General features: G+C 42.7%; 1 protein-coding gene across 8 annotated transcripts in view; it reads left to right on the forward strand.

Moving 5' to 3' along the window:
• MTUS1 (microtubule associated scaffold protein 1) overlaps positions 1-18,670 on the forward strand; it is a 126,228-nt gene that overhangs the window by 101,546 nt on the left and 6,012 nt on the right. For 7 of the 8 annotated variants that reach the window (XM_042807754.1, XM_042807753.1, XM_042807755.1 and 4 more), the window contains 3 exons: positions 8,295-8,361; positions 16,923-17,137; positions 17,675-17,780. In XM_042807754.1, the coding sequence (XP_042663688.1) occupies positions 8,295-8,361; positions 16,923-17,137; positions 17,675-17,780 (388 nt within the window). Of the gene's footprint in view, positions 1-7,238; positions 7,432-8,294; positions 8,362-16,922; positions 17,138-17,674; positions 17,781-18,670 lie in introns of those variants that run through there. The other variant, XM_032999009.2, reaches the window with a different exon arrangement.

Genomic DNA, 18,670 nt, shown 5'->3' on the forward strand with positions numbered 1-18,670 from the left:
TCAAATGAGAAATACATATTCAGCTGAAGATGCGGGAGTAAACATTGCCTCACTAAATCCAAAACCATTTATAGTAAAAGGAAGAACTTTGGAACAGTCATAATTTTTGGCCTATAGATCCAAATTATATTGGTAGGCCTGTTGTTTAAAGCAGCTGTCTTTGCGTTAAATTTATAGTTTTGATTTTCTAGAACCTAACATCAAACTTGACTGGTTCTCATTAGGATTTTCATCCAAAGTGTACTTCTGATCTTTAAATCTGGCATCCCAAAGTATTGATATATCCTTATTCTCTCATGCAAAAGGTTATTTAATTTACATAATTGTCGTGTTTCATCAGATTTAAAAAAAAAAAAAAAAAAGTCACTGAGAACCTCAGTCGAAAGATAATATCTTGAATTTGAGGAATTCAAGTATTTTCTGTTCAGTAAAGGAGAGTATGTGAGAAATAAGACAGTAGCTTCCCCCTGTAAATCAAAGCTAGGCTCTGGCACTTTGCAGCTGACAGGTATCTGCTGGAAAGCAAGGAAGTTTCAAATTATTCTCGAGGTCCCTGTAACACATGGCTGCTGATGAACAGGAATGTTTTTGGCAACAGGTTGAAGGTTTGTGAGCTCTAACATCCAAAAAAAGATTTTAATCCAATAATTACTGTGAAACTAGGCTCTGGTGAAAATAGCTTTTTAGAAGACGCCTCAGTTAAGCAGTTTATTGGGTGCATCTGGGTGTTCAGAATGGGCTACAGCTGGAGACAACTGGGAGTCCTTTCCTACAGCTTGTTATTTTCTCCTAATTTACTTTTTTCAAGAAGATGCAGAATTAATGACAGTAGGAAGCTAATTATTACATAGATACATAGATAAGGAGGGGTTAGTAGAAGAAAATAAATAACATCTTTTCTTCTTCTTTCCCCCTTCTGTTTTGTACTGCTTTTTCAAAGGAAATTCTAAACAGCCTTAACGACAGAATGATAGAAAACAAATACTGTAATGCTGTGCCTAGGATCTTGTATCCTAACATTTCCAAGAAGTTTATAAAGATAATTATAATTTTCTACATGTGAGAACCTAAGTTGTGACATTGTAACTTGTTAAAGCTCCGTGGTATCTGATGGATACTTTGTCTCAGATGACACTAATGGAGACAAAAAAACTTTAAATATTGAGAAATAAGTAATTGCTCAGGTAGGGTAAACTTTTTTTTTTGAGATCAGAATTTTTATTGGGAAGAAGGGAGTCATTCTATGTGGCAAGTGAAAACTAATATTAGAATTCAGGAACATGGTAAAGTAGAAAAGAGGCTGCAATAGAGAAGTTAAGTAACCCATATTGCTACACCTGGACCTGACTTTGTGAAGTTATTGCATGAAGGTAGACATCACATCTTCAAAATGGGAAAGCAAAGATCCCCTATGATCTCAAAATCCCATGTGAAGCTTGTAAGGCATAAAGAGCCCTCAAGTGTAAAATCCCTGTTAAATATTAAGTGACTCACAGGAATCCTGTTTGGCTGGTTCTCTGCTTTAGTGTTTCACACTAAACATCAGGGAATAAGCATCTGATTCTCTATGAATGTACCTAGCAAATGAGAAGTCAAATATTAGAAATTATAGTGCATCTCTTAATAGCTAATCTCCTAAATGTTGTAGTCTGAGGCTTAGTTGAATGCTGTTTGAAGTAGTAAGTCAAGGTGAAAATCGATTGCTTATTTAATTTGGTAAGAAGGCAGCACATAACACTAACAAATGCCAATAGTAATTTGGAAATAGTTGCTTCACTGTAGATTTTTTTTTTTGAGATGCTAATGACATTTTTACTTTACTGCAGTAATAGCTTACTCCTCCATTCAAGAATGTACAGGGGAGCAGAGGGGGCAAAGCATGTTTGCCGTGCCCCTTGCTTTTACCCCTGAGTGATGTGAATGAAATGACATTTTAAGGTTAGTGGTTTTTTAAGCAGGGTGGTGTGCAGGTGAGGTGGTTTTGGTGGTTTTTGTTGTTTTCTTTTTTGAATCACTTCTAAAATTATTGACTTCTAATTAGAAGATTTATTTCAGAGGATTGGGTTTTGCTAGCAAAAAAGGAACAGGAACTGGTAGCAATACTGTAGTATAAGGACCAAAATAACCAAAGCAAATGTCACACTGCAAAGCGGATATGAATGCCCCTTTTGTTACCTCTTCATGATTACCTCCAGGCTATAGCTGATGACATATGAGTGACTGGAGTTTGTGCAAAGATGTGACTCAATTACTACAGTATGGCCAATGATCATGCTCATCTTTTCATGACTGGTGTGGCACAAGGATGGAGGAGACTCCAATTTCTAATGCTTGCTCTCATCTGCTCAGATGAAAAAGACACATCCTGCATTAAGAACTGTTGGCAACTGAGACCGCACCAATATTAAATAGTTAAATGAGAATCTGTTCTTCCATACAAACTAAGTCCATCTCCTGCAAGGTCTAAGCACTCATATTACAGAACTGCTTGCAAATAACCACAGTTTATTATTTTTGTTTTTTAAGATGCTCAGTATTTCTCTCTAAGCTTGATTTTTTAGGAATATGTGCTTGTAGTTTGAGCAAATGACTATTAAAAATGAGACTTTTCCTTTTCCAGAATAAAACTAGTTTGACCCTGTGTGTAACAGTAAACCAAGTGTAAGTGCTTCCTTTCAGTTTTATGCGCTCTGAACAAATTTTATTTAGTCCGGTCTAACAAAATGTTTTTTAAAAAAAATATTGTAATTTTTTTTATATTTGACACTTAATGTTCTCCTCCCATAAGTCTTTACTCTTGAAATGACCTGTTCACAACAGGTAACGCTGATAAAGCTAGAAGGTTGATCTACAGCCTTCCAGCTCGGAGCCGTTTCCCCCCGGCCAGCGCTGCCTGGGACGGGCACAGCTGCTGCCCGTTGCCCGTGACTGGGAGCTGCCTGCCCAGATGCTGCGCGGCGCTTGGTGCCAGCACCGCCGGGGCCTTCCGCCACCTTCCCCGGACAGGGACCGCGTCGCATCCCAGCCGCAAGTGGGGAGAGCTCCAGCATGGGGTATTGCAGGACCTTGAAGTGGGTTGTGCCTGTTCCTTTGCAAAGTACTGGTGCTTTGCGGTTTTCGGTTGCGGCAAGGCGTGATGTTTGTTCTAAACCTGTTAATGTGTGGAAGATAAAAGGCTTCACGCAAGTACAGTTTTGAGGAAGATCTGGAAACATTAATCTGAGCATGGAAAACTGAGTGAGAGGGTTTTATTAAATTACAGAAGCTTGCTAAGAAGTTTGAAATGGCACAGAGCTCCTGGAGGAGGTAGTACGTTGCATGGGGTAGACTAGGCAACTGTGGTAGGTAGCTTATCACATAGGTATTGGTGTGACATAGCTGCTTGAATTTAAAAAAAAAAAAACAAAAAACAAAAAAAAAAAAAACCAACCAACCCTCCAATTTTTGGCATGTAAGTGCAAACTTTTCTGTATTGGTTCTTGTGAATTCTTCTTTATTTAGTGCAACTCCAAAATAGTACACACTTTGTTTCCAGAAGGAGTGTAGTTGCTTAAAATGTGAACTGTGCTGTGTGGGTAATTACTACCAGATGGGAGGCATTATCTTATTTGGACACACACACTCGAAACCCAGTTTCTGCCATGGTTTGCTCTTTTTACATTGAGTAGCTGTTAGAAGAGCTTGTAGCTTTTAACATGGAGAAGAAACTTTAAAAAGGTGGATAGGGCTTTTTGGCCAGGCACAGCCTATCTGCGGCTCTCAAAGCCTTGGCTTGTAGGCAGAGTGTGGGGCTCCCACAGCAGGGCAGGGCCACCTCACCTGGCCAGCGGCAGGACTCTGCTGGGAAGCCTGAAATGGTTAGTCTGGCTTGTTGCATGTCTTCTCAAGGAAATCAGAGTTGCCAGTTTGCCATAAAACTCCGTGCTCCTGGATTTGGGTTCTGCAAAGGAGCTGTGGGAAGCTTGAGAAATACTTACTCATTCCAGCTTGAAAACTGCTCGTAGCCTGAGCTATTGGAGGTATCTTGTGTCTCTCTCATGTGAAGATTTGTTGTAGGTACGTAGCCAGAAGGTTGACTGCTTGCATGCTTGGTATAAATACTTTTTTTGTTCACTCTGGGATGTGGCCTTTTGTAGAGCTTCCTGCTTTTGAAGCAAAGCAGTGGAAATTGTTCGGATGTTAATGTGTTTTCACCCTTGTTTGTATCTAAGATGACCCTAGGCTGGTCCGATTGAAACTCGAGATGGAGCAAAAATAGCTGGTTGCCAGGACAATTACTCTTAAGCCTGTAACTGGGCTGTGTAACTGCCAGTAACGCAAACGTGAATGAGAAATTTCATAATTGATTCCATTTCTGACTTGGTCATTTTTGTAGTCTTGAAAGTGGCATGTTTTCCAACCCCTTACCTTGGACCTCTTCTTTTGCTATCCAGTTGTAGTGGGGCATACCTCACCTTTCCAAGTGTCCTTGCTATGGGGTACACGTCCTCCTGAACTCGCTAATCAAATGTTCAGAACATAAAGGATTTTTAACTGCATAATCTTTCACATAACAAGAAATGTGCAAGTCTCCTTCTTTATGGTGAGATTTCTTTTTTGTAGCGTCCGATGATAGAGGTGCACCTCCCTGATTTATTGCCTGTGGCAAAGCTTTTAGCCCCAAATTCTGTTCTTGTTCCTTCCTTACACCTTCCGTGTTTATGGTAGGAGGAATATTTTGACTAAAGCTTGACTGGGTTTCTTGTGCAACTACAATAGATTGTTTTAAAATAAGAAAAATAGGTACCCAGTCATCTTACGTGATCTTGACAAAAATTCCTAGATTGTGCCAGAAACAGCTTTAAATTGGCACGAAGACCCTTCTTGAGTCTGTGATAACTAAGCGAGGATGATCCCTATTGCCAGATTGCTCCATCCGGTATACTCCTACTTGATCCAGGTCTTTCAATTCCTGGAATTGTTTTTTCAACTAGAATCTTGTAAAGCATATACTATCAGGTTGCTCGATATTCCAGCCCAAAGCACGTGCATGCCTGTCTTTAAATACTGAAGGTGGCCCTTATTGGATTATTCAAGTGATCTTTGGTATTTCACTGCACGTAGATTTCAAGTCTTGGAAATTTTCATGTTTTCTGGGGGAGGCTGCTGTACCTGGAGCTTCAGTTCTCTCGGAATTTAGAAGTGTGTTGAATTAACTGCTGGTCAGTCTGACTACTTCATGTGGCTGCTTAACCATATGACCAACTTATTATACTTATTTTAGGCTGTCAGTCTCTAGGGCTAGCTTTTTCTGAATGTATTCTTTAACAGGTAGTGATGCTACAAGTGTGTCTGTCTGTATTTCTTGATTTGCAAAATTATGAATGGACAAGCTGGAAGTTGAGGCACAAGATTAAACAGCACCAATAAAGACCAAGAGGGTTTAAGAGCTGCAGAAATCAAGAAACAGTAAAAAAAAAAAAAGGCAGTGGGTTTTTCAATTTTATTTTGTGTTTTTAGTCTCAGCCTCTGTCTGTCCTTAGTATATCCTGATCTCATATGCCCTTTTCTCATCAAATTGCTTTAGCTAAAAACAAAGTGAGTATACCATGAAGTAGGCCCTTTGGAAACCTGGTGCCTCAACCTCCAGCTTGTCCAGTTGTGGTTTTGCAAATCAAGAAATACAGACAGACAGGCTTGTAGCATCACTACCCATTAAAGAATATGTTCAGAAAAAGCTGGCCTAGAGACTAGGCTGAGGGGGAAAAATCTGGGATGTTTTACTGACAGAGTGGACTGGAAGAAATCAGGTTCAAGGATGATGTTTTTGAGAATTAGAATAAAGAATGAATATGCAAACCAAGGGGGACGGGGTGTGCGTTAAAAACAAAATAAATCTCCTAAATGTGTTTGTACACTGGTTTGGTAATGGATGAGGTTATTATAAATGCTTTGGAAAAATCCCATCAGGAGCCCGCAGCCTGCAAATGGAAGTGCTTCAGTGCTTCACTTGCTTGCAAATCCACTACGTGGTTGTGTCCTGGTGTGCTAGGGTGCAGCTCAAATACCTCACTGCAGCATCCACATTTTCATCATCGGATGCTGCGTGTGTGTAGCGGGAACTGGTGTTGAACAGAAGCAAGATGACTCATCTCTCCTTCCTGAGCAGGGAAGAGCAGGGCGAGTCCTTTCAATAACTGAGTGCTCTGCTCTCCTGAGAATTTACGGTGGAGGGTGAGGCGTGGTTTTCAATCTTAGCCCACTGCCACTGTAAAAAGCTTCTAAGTGTTTAATGTAAAACTGCAACACAGCTGCTTAATACCCCTACTAGTGTGTCACTGTCCAAATAACTGTTAAGACTGCTTAAACTGTAGTGATTCAAAGGAGATCTTTCCCATACAAGGTCAAAAATACAAATATTTATAGTAAAGGGCTGGCCCTTTCTTCTAACCAGCCTTTTCAGCTGCAGAATAATTTCCTATAACTTGCAGCAGATGAGAGCTGATAGCATAAGAGTCACTCAGTTTGATTAGTCTTGTGTCAGACCTTAGTACGTGACCGGCTTCTGGGTGCTCATTCCCTCTATTTTGCCTTAAAATCGGTGTACTTTACTGCTTTATTTGTTCCGCAGGCGTAGAGTGGGCATCCCCACCTCCAGGTCAGGGTGCTTTGAAGAGGGAGAGGTGGTGAGCAAGTGCACCGTTAGCCTGGGGCAGGCTGTGGCCAGAGTGACCGGGGGCAAACAGAGCCTGCTCTAAGGCTGAGCTCTAAGGTGCTGGTGTGGCCCTGCCAGCGTGCAGCCTCATCTGCCATAGTTAATTGTGCAGCAGCTAATGCAAAAGTCTAAGTGATTTTTGGGCCGGGGCATTATTTTTAATTTTTCTGATGTACCCTAGCCGGAGGAAAAGCATGCAAAGTGAGCTGCAAGCTCTTTGCGTGCGCAGGGACTGTGATGGCAAGCCTGAGCATTGACAGCAGCAGAGCTGCCGTATCGGTGCCTCTCCCATTCAGCTCAGGCCTCCCGCGGTTTATTTTTGCATCAACAAATCAAGTGTGAAAGCGGCGTACAGCAAGCTCGAGACGGCTAAAAAGAAGCTCAGCTCTCCGCCGGGAAGGGCAGCATTCCCTTCGCGATCCCGGCTGCCGTTCGAGCAAGAGATCGATCGCTCTCCCGTCTCGGGACTCGCCTTTCACAAAAGAAGGGCTGTGGCTTTAAGCGGTCGCTGGCTGCTCGTGCCAATTGCAGGAGCCGCAGTATCTGCCGCTGTCGGGGAGCGATCGGCGCGGAAGGGGGGATAACCCGCCGAGGCGAGGTCCCGCGTTGCGGAGCAGCCAGGCCGGCGGTGCCACCACCTGCGCCTCGCCCATGAGTGCCGGGGGGGCCGCCGGAGCTGGAAGATGGGCTGCTCTAGCAGCAAACTCTGCCTCTACCCTCAGTGTGCCGCAGCAAGGGTAACGAGCGTTTGTTTCGCGGAGCTTCTCTGGCGGCGGGGAGCTTGGCCGGGGGCAAGGTGAAGGTGCCCCGGCGGTGGGAAGCCCTGGACCTTGTCCCCGCCGGGCCGTGGCCGTGGGTGCGAGGCGGCGGTCGCGGAGCAGGTCCCCGTGGCCGTGCCTCGCGTCTCCCTGGGGTGCGGGTCTGGGGGCAGGGGGACCTGGCTGCCCGCCTTCCCCCGGCTGAGGCGCCGCTCCGAGGCAAAGCAGGGAGGTGGGTGCTTCTGCTCGCTCTGAGCACAGAGCCGGTACGGTTCTCTCAGGATAAGAAACGTCATCTACCTTAAAATTAAGAACTGCGAGCGGTGGGGTGGGGGGGTATTCAACTTGGAACAGGGCTGTGCCTTGCCTTCAGGGAAGACTGAGCATTTAGCAAAGTTTTTGGTTTTGTGTTTGAGTAAGCTTAAGATAAATATTTAATGCATGCCTCTTTCACGTAGTATATACCGTACTTTCGTGCCCTTGACAGCTATTGGTTGATTTGTCCTGGAGGTTTATGTAGCTACACCCATCATTAAAAAAAAAAAATAAAATAAAATTAAAAAAAAATCATTAATTGCTGCAAAGTAGGCTTTTAATTGCAGTGTTATCCCGGAAAAAGCTGTTCTTTGTTTTAAAGTGTAACTTCCTTAACAACAGAAGAACATCTGTGTATTTTGTAACAGCAGAACTGTTATCCTAAATGATTCATATCTTGGCTTCTTGCTCCTGCCTCTTGTTTTCCTACAGAACACATGTAAGTTAATTATTGGAAGGTGCCCTGCTCAGATCTCTAGTAACCAACTGTTTGTGTTTGTTTTTTTTTTTTTTTTTTTCCTCTGCAGAGGGAGGAAGCACTGAAACAGCGTAAAGAGTTGTCTCAAGAACTAGTTAACCTTCGAGGAGAACTAGGTAAGAATTTATTTTTGTTGTCTTCAGGAGAACAGAAATGCAGCAAAACAGATCAGCGGAAAGACGGATGCCCTGCTATTGTAATGGCAGTCATCTAATTCCCTGACTGAATTCTGCTCAGATGCTTTAAGCGCTGCATTTCTCTGGAGCCCTGACAGTGTGACCCCAGGTTCACCGAATTCCTGGCGCTGATCTGACTGCGCCTGGCGGGGCCTCCTCACAAAACATGTGTCTGATGACCAAAGCCACTCACTTTCTGGAAAATGGGAGGATGGCTGACAGTATATATACTTCTGTTTGATTCCTAACTTGTTTGTACGCTGTCTTCTAGAGATTGCTGGCAAAAATCCATAAACCTGTAACATACTGTGCAAAATCTGCATTTTGCCATAGTGGCTTGTAGGTGAATGAGTGTAAAATTAACAGAAGGAAATGCTATCAGGCTAATGAAATTAAATCTTTGAACTCATCCTAGTGGGACAGCTATAATGTGAAATTGAGCTATAATGTGCAGGGGCTGGTTTTGCCAACTTTGAAGCTTGATTTAACTGCATTTAACGGTAACTTCATACAGCTTGTTGGAACTCAGAGCAGAATCATCTTGTGGAGTGCAGAAGGTCATTGGATTGAAAATGATAGGACTTGAAAGCAAAGCATTTTATAACAGCACACCTCTGCTATGATGAAGCCCCTTTAAAAAAAGAAAATAAAAGCTTTGAAAGCAGAAGTGATATGTCTGGAGCAGTTTCAGATACATCACTTATTATTGAAAAGTTGGAAGTGTTTATTTTCACATGCTTTGGAAGTTGAGTTTTGTCTCAGCCATACTTGAGTGTGCATGCAGGTCCTGTTACATGCAGGTGGTGCATTTTAATGTTCAGATTTGTTTTCCAGCGCTGATTAATAAGGCGGGCATTCCCTGGCAGCTACTCAGAGTTGCAAGTGTGGTGGGGAGGGAGGGGTCTCCCTGCCCTCCCCAGCTGAAGCAGCAGAGCACAGCTTCTCCACTTGTCACTATTACTGTTGTCCAGTTTTGAGGGTTATGTTAAAATGCAGCTTTCTGGGAGCTTTATTTGATGCTCCATAAAATTGCAAATGTGTGAAAGGGGAGTATCACAAGCAGAGAAAGCCTCGCAGCCTAAATAGACGAGAGCAACCAAAGACACTGCAGAAATGTGTAGCATTTTCTCTCTTGGAAGCTTGGTGCTAAAAAGCTGAGGCTTTTCTAGAGCTTGGTGCAGTCTGGCATCTGCCAAGCTGCAGCTTTTAACCTTACTACTGCAGAAGCACCTGGCTCACAGTTTTGCAGTTGTTTCAGGCAGCTCTCGGTAGGGGCTGGCTTTGACAGAGCCTGGCCTTCCTCTGGCTTCGTGTCCCTCTGTCCTGCCTTGGGCCAGCCCTGCTGCCCGGGCACCCGTGTGCCGAGCCGTGCAGTGACCTGCCTGGGGACCTCAGCCAGCTGAGAACCAGGGGCTCGAAGGGGTGTCTTGCCAAAGCTTCCCAGCCTGGCTCAGCGTGTGGCTGCCGGGGCACGCGGTGCCGGAGCAGCAGGAGGGGAAGGAGCCGCGGGGCAGAGGGTTGTGTCCACCGCCGGCGGCATCCAGCACTTCTGTCACCCCACGGTGACAACAACAGAACTGGAGTCTTAGTGTAGAAATGGGCTTCTTGCCTTCCTATGAAGTTGTGTTGAAAACATTATAGACTAGATTTATTAATGCTTTTAAATATATGTGCGTGACTTTCTGGACAAACCCATTTGTTTACCTTATCATGAAAATGACTTCAGAAGGACGGCTATCAGAGCAAGAAAGTCTCTATTCTTCCATGTGCTTTCATCTTCAATATTATTTTTTTCCTTTATCAGCCTAGGTACTATGTTTGTCACTTATTCAGAAGGGGGATAAAAAAAAACCTGGCAGACCAAAAGCCAACCAGCACTTTTTCCCGTTACTGCTGTTGGGTTTTTTGGGGGGTGTGTGTGTGTGTATTTGTTTTTGAAAGCTTAGTTCTTTCTAAGGGTGCCTCACTTTTAAATGAGCTTCCCATAAACTCATTACCTTCATGTTTTGATTAACAACCTGCTGAGCTCATATGTGGGACTCCCATTGCAAGAATATGCCATTCAGTAGGTTGATAACTAGAGAAAAACCTTCAGATGCAACTGAGCTTGATGGATTGGTGATGCCCAAGTGCACAGAGGTGTCAGCTGGGGATTCTGACCGGTGTGCTGCCCTTCCCTGTACGGAGCCCGTCTTACTGGGTCAGCTCTGCGGGAGCATCCGCATGGCAGCCTCGGGCTCCTTCCCTTTGTAAGGTTTCCAGACCGTGGTTTCATTGAAGCGTTTATCTTCATGCAGCCTCTTTGTCTCAACTACGTCAACACATCTAGCTTGTCTATACTTCTCTCCACAGTACTTAGAGGGTGGATTTAATCACAGAAATGAAACGCTACACAGGTCTTCAATTCCATCTGGCTTTAAAAAGATTTGTTTCAAAAATAAAAATTTAGAAAAATAAATAAGCCAGCCAGACCTCACTTGTTGACAAGGTGTAAGAAAAGCATTCTTGTAACAGTAGCTTTAGCTGAAAATAATCCGTTTAAATAGACACCTGCTGATCAGCTTTCTACTGCCACTGTTAAATAGATACAGATGAAGTTGAGTTTTCCGCAGGCTATTTTGACATTAAGTACTGTGAATTTTGATTCACAGTATGATCTGGACACAGATCGGCTCAGAAAGTTAAGTACAGTCTGAATCTTATTTTGGATGTGTGGATGTGTGTACATGTTTCATGGAGACCCTGCTGCAATGTTTTTAATGCCTGAAGGTTTGCAGTTTGGGAAGAGGCAGCCTAGGAAGAGGGACCAGGAGTGCCTAGCTCTGTGTAGTCTCTGCCCTGCATGTTGCCGAGTTTGAGGGGAATGTGAAGCCTCCTGCAGCTTGCACCCTGCACGGTTTGGACTCCTCGGTTTCTTGCTTTGAAGTTCAATTGTGTGCACTCCCAAACTCCTCGATTGACATTGCAAAACCAGATTGGCTTGCTGTCGAATTGTCCATTTTGCTGGGTTATTCTGTAGGACCCTTTCTACCAAAATACCTTTTTGTTTAATGGTTTGAATGTACATTACGCCCCCAGAAGCAGCCTTTGGCAGTGACCGTGTGGCTGTGCGGAGCATGGGGTGGATGGTTGCTGGACACCGATTTCTGCTCCCAGTAGCTGGAAACGCGTGGGAGGGTTTGCAAAGATGGTGTGTTTGGGGATGGGCTTTCCCAAAGGACTTAACATTCATTAACAGCCGGGTTCTGAACTTGGGTTTCCTTCCAGTCTCCAGCCACAAAGACTAAACTTTGTGGTTTGAATGTGAACACCTCGGTTCTGGGAGCCTGGAGCAGGTACAGGTGTCTGATCTGTCACCTGTTTCCATTCTTACTAAGCTGCAAGCTAGTGTGTAAATTTATTTCTAGTTACCTGCTTGATTTCGTAAGTAGAAATTGCAAGAGCTGTGTATTTTTTTGAGAGGTATGAAACTACTCTTGTAAACTAATTGCGCTCCACATTGTTTCGGAGCCTCTTTGCAAGCGTGCTGGCCGTGGCCCAGCTCGGTCCTGCTACAAAACAGCGGGGTGTGAAGCTGACTCAGCCCGTGCCTGCCTCGGCCCTTTGAAAATTGCCATTTGTGAGCCTTTTTTCAGTGGGCTGGAGGGGCTTGCACATATCCCATGAGGCCAAATGCCTCACTCGGCCCTCTCGCCTCCATTGCAATTGATAAAACAGTATTTTCTTCAAAATACTTTTGTTCTATTTTTAATTAATAAAGGACCTCGAACATATTTTGGAGGTTTGGCCAAAAACAAAAAAAGACAATTCTGTTTTACGGACAGGTGGAATGAATGTGATGCGGTTTTCAGATTTTGGTGATCCTTAAAAATACTTCACAGTAGGTAGACATTTCTATCAATTATTTGGAGCAGGGCCTAACTTGCTGCAGGCTGTACGCTTGCCTGCCTGCTGACGCTGTAGGGCCTGCAGCATTAGAGGATAGGAACTTATTCTCAGCAGATATCTGAATGCTTCAGTTATGCATTCAACCATACCCAATTAAATGTAGCTTAAAGCACACTTTTTTGGTCTACCTGCCTCATTTCAACTTGCTTGAGAACAAAATATGAAAAGTGGCTTAACATCCTGTACTGTTCCAAGCAAAACTTGGTCATAAACCTTAAAGCATGTTTGGGTAGAAGAATTTCCAACATTGAGAAATGAATTAATTATTAGGTAACAATTTAAAAAAATATATTATATGGAGAAGGAAATGAGCCTTTGTGTCTACAGTAGACTTACTGATCAGTGAAACATATACTGTAGATCTTGCAACGTGAAATATAAAGTTAGAGCAATAAAGTGTTACGTACCATGACATGACACCATGCTAAATGTTTGATGCTTTCTGGTAATTATCCCCTTTTCACATCCTCCACGTTACTAAAATGCGGCTAGTTTCCTCTCTTAGCAACCTCTGTTTCAAATAGTCAGACGGTCTAATGGCTTTTCATAAATCATAACTAGACCAGCGAGTGACTTAGACAATTTTATGGAGTTAACTTTTGTTTCAGAACAATTTCACTTCAGATTAAAAAAAAAGACCCATTATATTTTATCATCTTAGAGCTACGGTTATGGTGACTTTTAGGGGAATGTAAACCAAAGAATGTTTTTATGGAAGCGTTGTGGCCGTAAGGACTGAATTGGATGAGAAATTGGTTTAGAATTAGAAAAAATAAATTTTGTGAGAATGCGATATTGCACAGTTTAAGGTCTTATCTCTTGGCTACTTTTACTGAAAATACAGAAGAGATTTCTTGGGGATCCTACGAAATAAAGCAACTTTGGTCATCCTCTCCTTCAGCTGGTGCTACTGTTTGCGTGGGTTGGATCTGCTGCTGCTTGCAGAGTTGCCACGTGCCTGGTTCTCTGGACTTCTGTTTTGCAGGCATTTGTTTTATAGTTCTGGCACACAAAAGCTTTGCCATGGAATACCCGTGATGCAAGTGGCCATTGTTAACTACTACAGATGAATGTTAATTTTACATGTCAAAAGTCAACATTTCTGATCTGAAGATACACTGCTACCAAATCTCAGAAACTTCCCGTGATTGCCAGAGGTGGTGGTTCTGTCCAGAATCACCAGACTCTTTGTTTATAATAATCAGGTGTTAAGAAGCCTAAAAATACAGATTACTCTTGCTCCTTGTTGTAATAATACAGGGAGAGACAGTGTTGTATGATTGGGAGGAGAGGCTGTGGTAATCAAGTGGCAGAAAAATATTAATGGCTTTGCTATTTGAATAACAAAGTAAATCTGACCTCTGGCTGTCAAGTACACCATGCCATGCGCTCTGCCCTTAAAGCATAAAACTGTTTAGTGTTACAGATTGAACAAACTTAATGGACAAATGGATAGCGCATCTTTTCATCTACATGGCTTGTTTTTTCTCTCGAGTAGTCGGACCATTTGTCTCCCACTGGGTTTTTTGCTCAAGGTCTGTGGTCTGTTAGAATGCGTGATGTAAGGAAGATGCAGAACTGCGGCGGGAAGCGGTTTAAGGGAAAGGAAGCACAGTAGTTATGTACAGAAACTGAGGCATGCCCTTCAGATGTCTCTGAGGTGGATGAGAAGTTGAAATAGACATTTTGGGGGTGCTACTGGAAGAGCACATGTGCCAGTTACAATTTTTTCTTCAAAATTAAGCAGCAGTTCAGTGAGGAAGCTCTTAAATTGAGTAGCTGTCAGTTTTGGTTAGTCACCAGTTTTGCAGCATCTCGTTGCAGTGGACGAATGGTCAAACTAAGGAATTAGTTGCCTTTTTCATGGCTTGTCCCTTTCTCAAAGCAAGGCAGTGTACAGTCATAAAATACCTGATTCAGTCTGGAGATGGATGGCAAAATATTTGCTGCAGACACTTGAATCTCGAGTATGGGGACAAACTACATTTTTACAGGACACACCATAATTTCAAATTGACAGTTCTTCAGTTGGTGCTTCAGCTGAAGCTTCACACACAGTTTCTTGCACCAGCACGATACTGGGAGCTCCCTGGTTGTGTAGTGGTTCTGTTCCTTGTTCGTGTGGCAGGGATTCAAGCCAGGCTTGCGATCTGCAAGGAAGCATTGCAGCCTCCAGCTTTGCAGAGGCCAGATGTTACCTTCAAGGTGACACAACGTTCAACTGCCAATGCAAGTTTTAAAAGATTTTGTTTACCTTTGTAACATTAGTCTTCTCATCAATCTGAGTTGCAAACTGGCCAAACGAGAACTGACGTGTCCGTTTTCCCTGACAAAGGTGTGGTTTACTGTTTGCTTTTTTTTTTTTTCTGAAGTGTTTTGCATCATCTGGAGTTCTGTATGCTGACACTGAAAGATAAGCCAATGACAGGCAGCGTATTCTTTTAGCTAAGTGGAGGCAAACGAGCAGCTATGGCCTTGCAAGTAAAGAACTGGATGTTTGCTTCTAACTCTTGTGTTTAAAGGAAGTGGATCATTTTGAAGCACTTTTCTACAGTTACCTCAAATGAGGCATGTGAGTTTCCTGCCTCTCAGCTATACCCCTCGTACTCTGCCATAGACAGTCAGATCTGTTCTGCACGCGGTTGGCTCTGTACGTCTCCATATGGCTCGCTGCCTGGTTCTCTGCACTATAAAATACTGTCCCTTACCTATGATGTTTCCTCTTCCCCAAAAACGTGACCATATGAGCATATATACTCAATAATGTTACGCCAATGTGCTGTGATAGAAGTGTGAATGCTAATTTTCCGTTTTTTTTTTTTTTTTTTTTTTCCCAAAGGAAGCAGTTATAATAGAAGTTTGTGGAAGGAATAAAGATAGGGAAATAAAAATCTTTCTTGGTGGTGGTACGGAAAGTATAGAAAACTGAAATCTGCTGGGGTTGCAGAGAATGTTGTGGTATGTTCCAGTTGAGCCTTTCTTGCATTGTTGCCAGTCACGGGATGAACAGCTTGGCTTAAATCTGTCCTGATCAGCAGATCTTTCACACAGACCTAGCACAGAGCTAAGCCTGCTGTTAAAACTAATTCATGTAGACACACATGCAGGTCGGTTTCCATGCAGTACAGCTCACCCTTACACTTTCTAGTTCAACTCCAGGTTTCAAGTGATGGCAGCAGGGCCAAGACTTCTTTACCGTTTCCTTAAAAGAGAGTGCAAGTATCATTCATTGAGTCACTTGCTGATGATGAGCCGTAGCAAAGAGGGAATCCAACACGAGCGTAACGTGAGGCAGGCTGCTTTCCCTAGAGCCGAGCCCAGTCCTGCTTAGGGAATTGGCCCTTGAAGATACTGTAACTTACATATCTTAAGGCTCAAATGCAGCTGGGATGAGAATTTACTGCCTCTACAAAAATCCTTCAATCTTCCCATGCTCTTACATAGAGTTTATACTGTTTGGGCAGTGTGCCAAGCTGCTATAAAGTCATGACTTCGCCTGTATTTGACTGAAGATCAAATTAATGCTCTAGTTGATTTTTTTTCTCTTAAGCAGACGCTCATCTGACTAACTTGTTTTAAACCGAAACCCAAGAGTCTGTGTAGAAGCAGTTTTGCTTAAGGTCAGTGACCACACGCTTGTGTGAGAGGTCCCGTTTCACCTTGCTTCCAGGCTTCAGGTGCAGCTGGAACCGCGTAAGGCGCTTGCTCCGGTCATATTAGCAGTAGGAAGATGTCTCCTCCCGCTCAGGCCTGGCTGGCTGGAGCTGGGAATGTTAAATTTCAAGCTCAAAAGTACAAGTTACTAACTTCTGTTGTGCCTTTTAATCACCTGTAAATATGGGGAGACAAACCCAGGCGGTCTTCCTAGCTGGCCTGCGTTAATATAAATGCAAAGAGAATTAAGCAGCATTTCTCTTTGTTTTCTTAATACTCTGCACTTTCTGCCCACAACTGTTCTGTATCTTGCATATTTAAATATCTTGGCCATATGCATGTAAGCAGGACATTTCAGACTGGCAGTTCTGTATTGGGCAGTCCGTGTCAGGCTAGATTTGCCTCTCTGCTGCGTATCTGAGTGACATGTTGAATGGATGGTCTTCAGGATATTAAGACTTTCAAATTTAGCTAAGTGGTGTATATATTAAAAAGTGAAGTACTCTGACAAATATGCTACTAAAATGGGATCAAATTAGGTGAAGTAGCAAATCCAATTAATTTTTTTATTGGAGCACTCCAGTGTCTCTTGCGAGACATTCATTCTTCTATGTCATGACAAACTGTCACACTTCTGCCTTTTATATGGGTTCCTGGCTTAACTAGATTCAATTAATCCTCAGCATAAGAAACACTGAATTTGATCTTTTTTCAAAGACATTTTCATGTGTCTTGGAGGTGGCGTTCATTGTTCATTTAATGAATAGATTATATTTGTCTTTGTATACCCACGTTCCTTTGTAGAGTGTTCCCTGTCTTTAATACTTGTAACAAAAATGGTGAAATTAGTATTGAACTTGATTTAATTACTTTTTTCTGTTTTCTTTTGACATCTTCAGTAACCACTTCTGCAGCTTGTGAGAAATTGGAGAGAGACAGGAATGAACTGCAAGTTGCTTATGAAGGGTTTTTGCAGAAATTAAACCAGCAACATCACAATGATTTAGCTGAGCTGGAGGAGAGGCTTAAACAGTTCTACACTGCAGAATGTGAGAAACTCCAAAGTATCTGCATTGAAGAAGCTGAAAAGTACAAAGCACAACTCCAGGAGCAGGTTTGTAACATTCGAAGTAGAAATGTTCTCTAGCAATTGCTTTCTGCTAGATGAGCCTCTAGAGAACCCTGGGTTTTGCTAATAATAGAGTTATTTTAGCTAACGTGAAGCTCCACTTCATTGCAACGATAACAATATTATTGCACTAAGCTGTCCAGATCTTAAGCTTGTGTTTAAATGTGGTGGAGATTCCTTGTGTTCTGCAAACTTCAGGGACTTCTAGAGCTCCACTGGATACTTGAGGCAGCTTGAGTTTTAAGATTTATAAGCACACCTGCCCTGTGACCTTGCTTTGCAACAACTCCCTGTGTATAACAGATGCACGCATCACCCCATTGGTAGTGGGAAAGCGTAAGGCATCCTTCTCATCTATTAAGTGTTGCACGTGGCTCAGCTTCTCCTGTGACCATCTAACTGCTACCTAGACCGTTTAAAATGTATTCAACTTACCACATAAAGCCACTGGAACAATACTGAGACAAGGGTTGAGTTGACATATATAAGGGGGGGGAAAAAAATCATGTTGTCATATTGCAGGTGGACAACTTAAATACCACACATGAAAACTTTAAGCTGGAACTTGAAAACAGCCACTCAGAAAAAGTAGAGGAGCTGAAAAAAGAGTATGAATCCTCTTTTTCAGGCAAGTATTTTGTATTCAAGTACCTATGCTATAGTACTGCTAGTCACAAACAAATATATTCAAGCTTTTTCATCAATATGTCCACTTCATTGTTCTTGGCCGTCAGCTATCTTTAAAAACTTTGGCTGAATTTCTTCTTTGGGAACTGAAGAAGTCTCATTTTATGTGCAGAAATAATCATGATCCCATTGTAGGTGAATGAAACTTCTAAAACAGTTTAAGAGTGGAGATGACTCTTTGTTTCAGTAAAAGATCTCTGAATTGTAGTCTCCCCTCAATCTCAAGTTAATGAGTAATTGCTCCCACCCTCCTAGTTCTATAAGGAGCACCTCAGAATTGAGGATAAGTAGGCTTGTGTGCTTTCCAGACTGACATGTGAATGTTGAGAAACATTATACACTGCTTACAGTATGCTGGGGCAAAGGTGGTTTTTTGAGGGAGGGGGTGGTGAGAGTGCTGAGTTTAAAATGGCATTGCAGCTAATTGAGTCAAGTGATGATGATTTCCATCCTCCCTCCAAAGTCACTTGATAGCCGAGTTTCCAGTGATACTTTCGTGTCATTAAAACTGGTGATGCTTCCACTGCAATCAGAGCAAACTCCTCTGCGTGGCATCTCCAAAGTAGGGAAGGAAATGTTTTTCCAGAAGCTTGTGGGAGACACAGTTTGAGCTTTGGCTGTGTTTTCCTTCAGAAACTCAGCTTTTGTCAGGTGTGGCTCGTGCTCAGTTCATCCATTTGTTGTATGTAGATGAATGCTTTCAAAAGTGACACGCTGTCAGCTAATGAAATGGATACGCGAGGGGACAAGCAGCAAATCTGAAGCAGCAATAAATCTGATACTTAGTACATGCTTTGGATCATTGGTGATAAATGTTCTTTCCGTGTCGTC

The sequence above is a fragment of the Tyto alba genome, unplaced genomic scaffold (genome assembly GCF_018691265.1).
Source record: "Tyto alba isolate M040663 unplaced genomic scaffold, T.alba_DEE_v4.0 Super-Scaffold_6, whole genome shotgun sequence".
Lineage (NCBI taxonomy): Eukaryota > Metazoa > Chordata > Aves > Strigiformes > Tytonidae > Tyto > Tyto alba.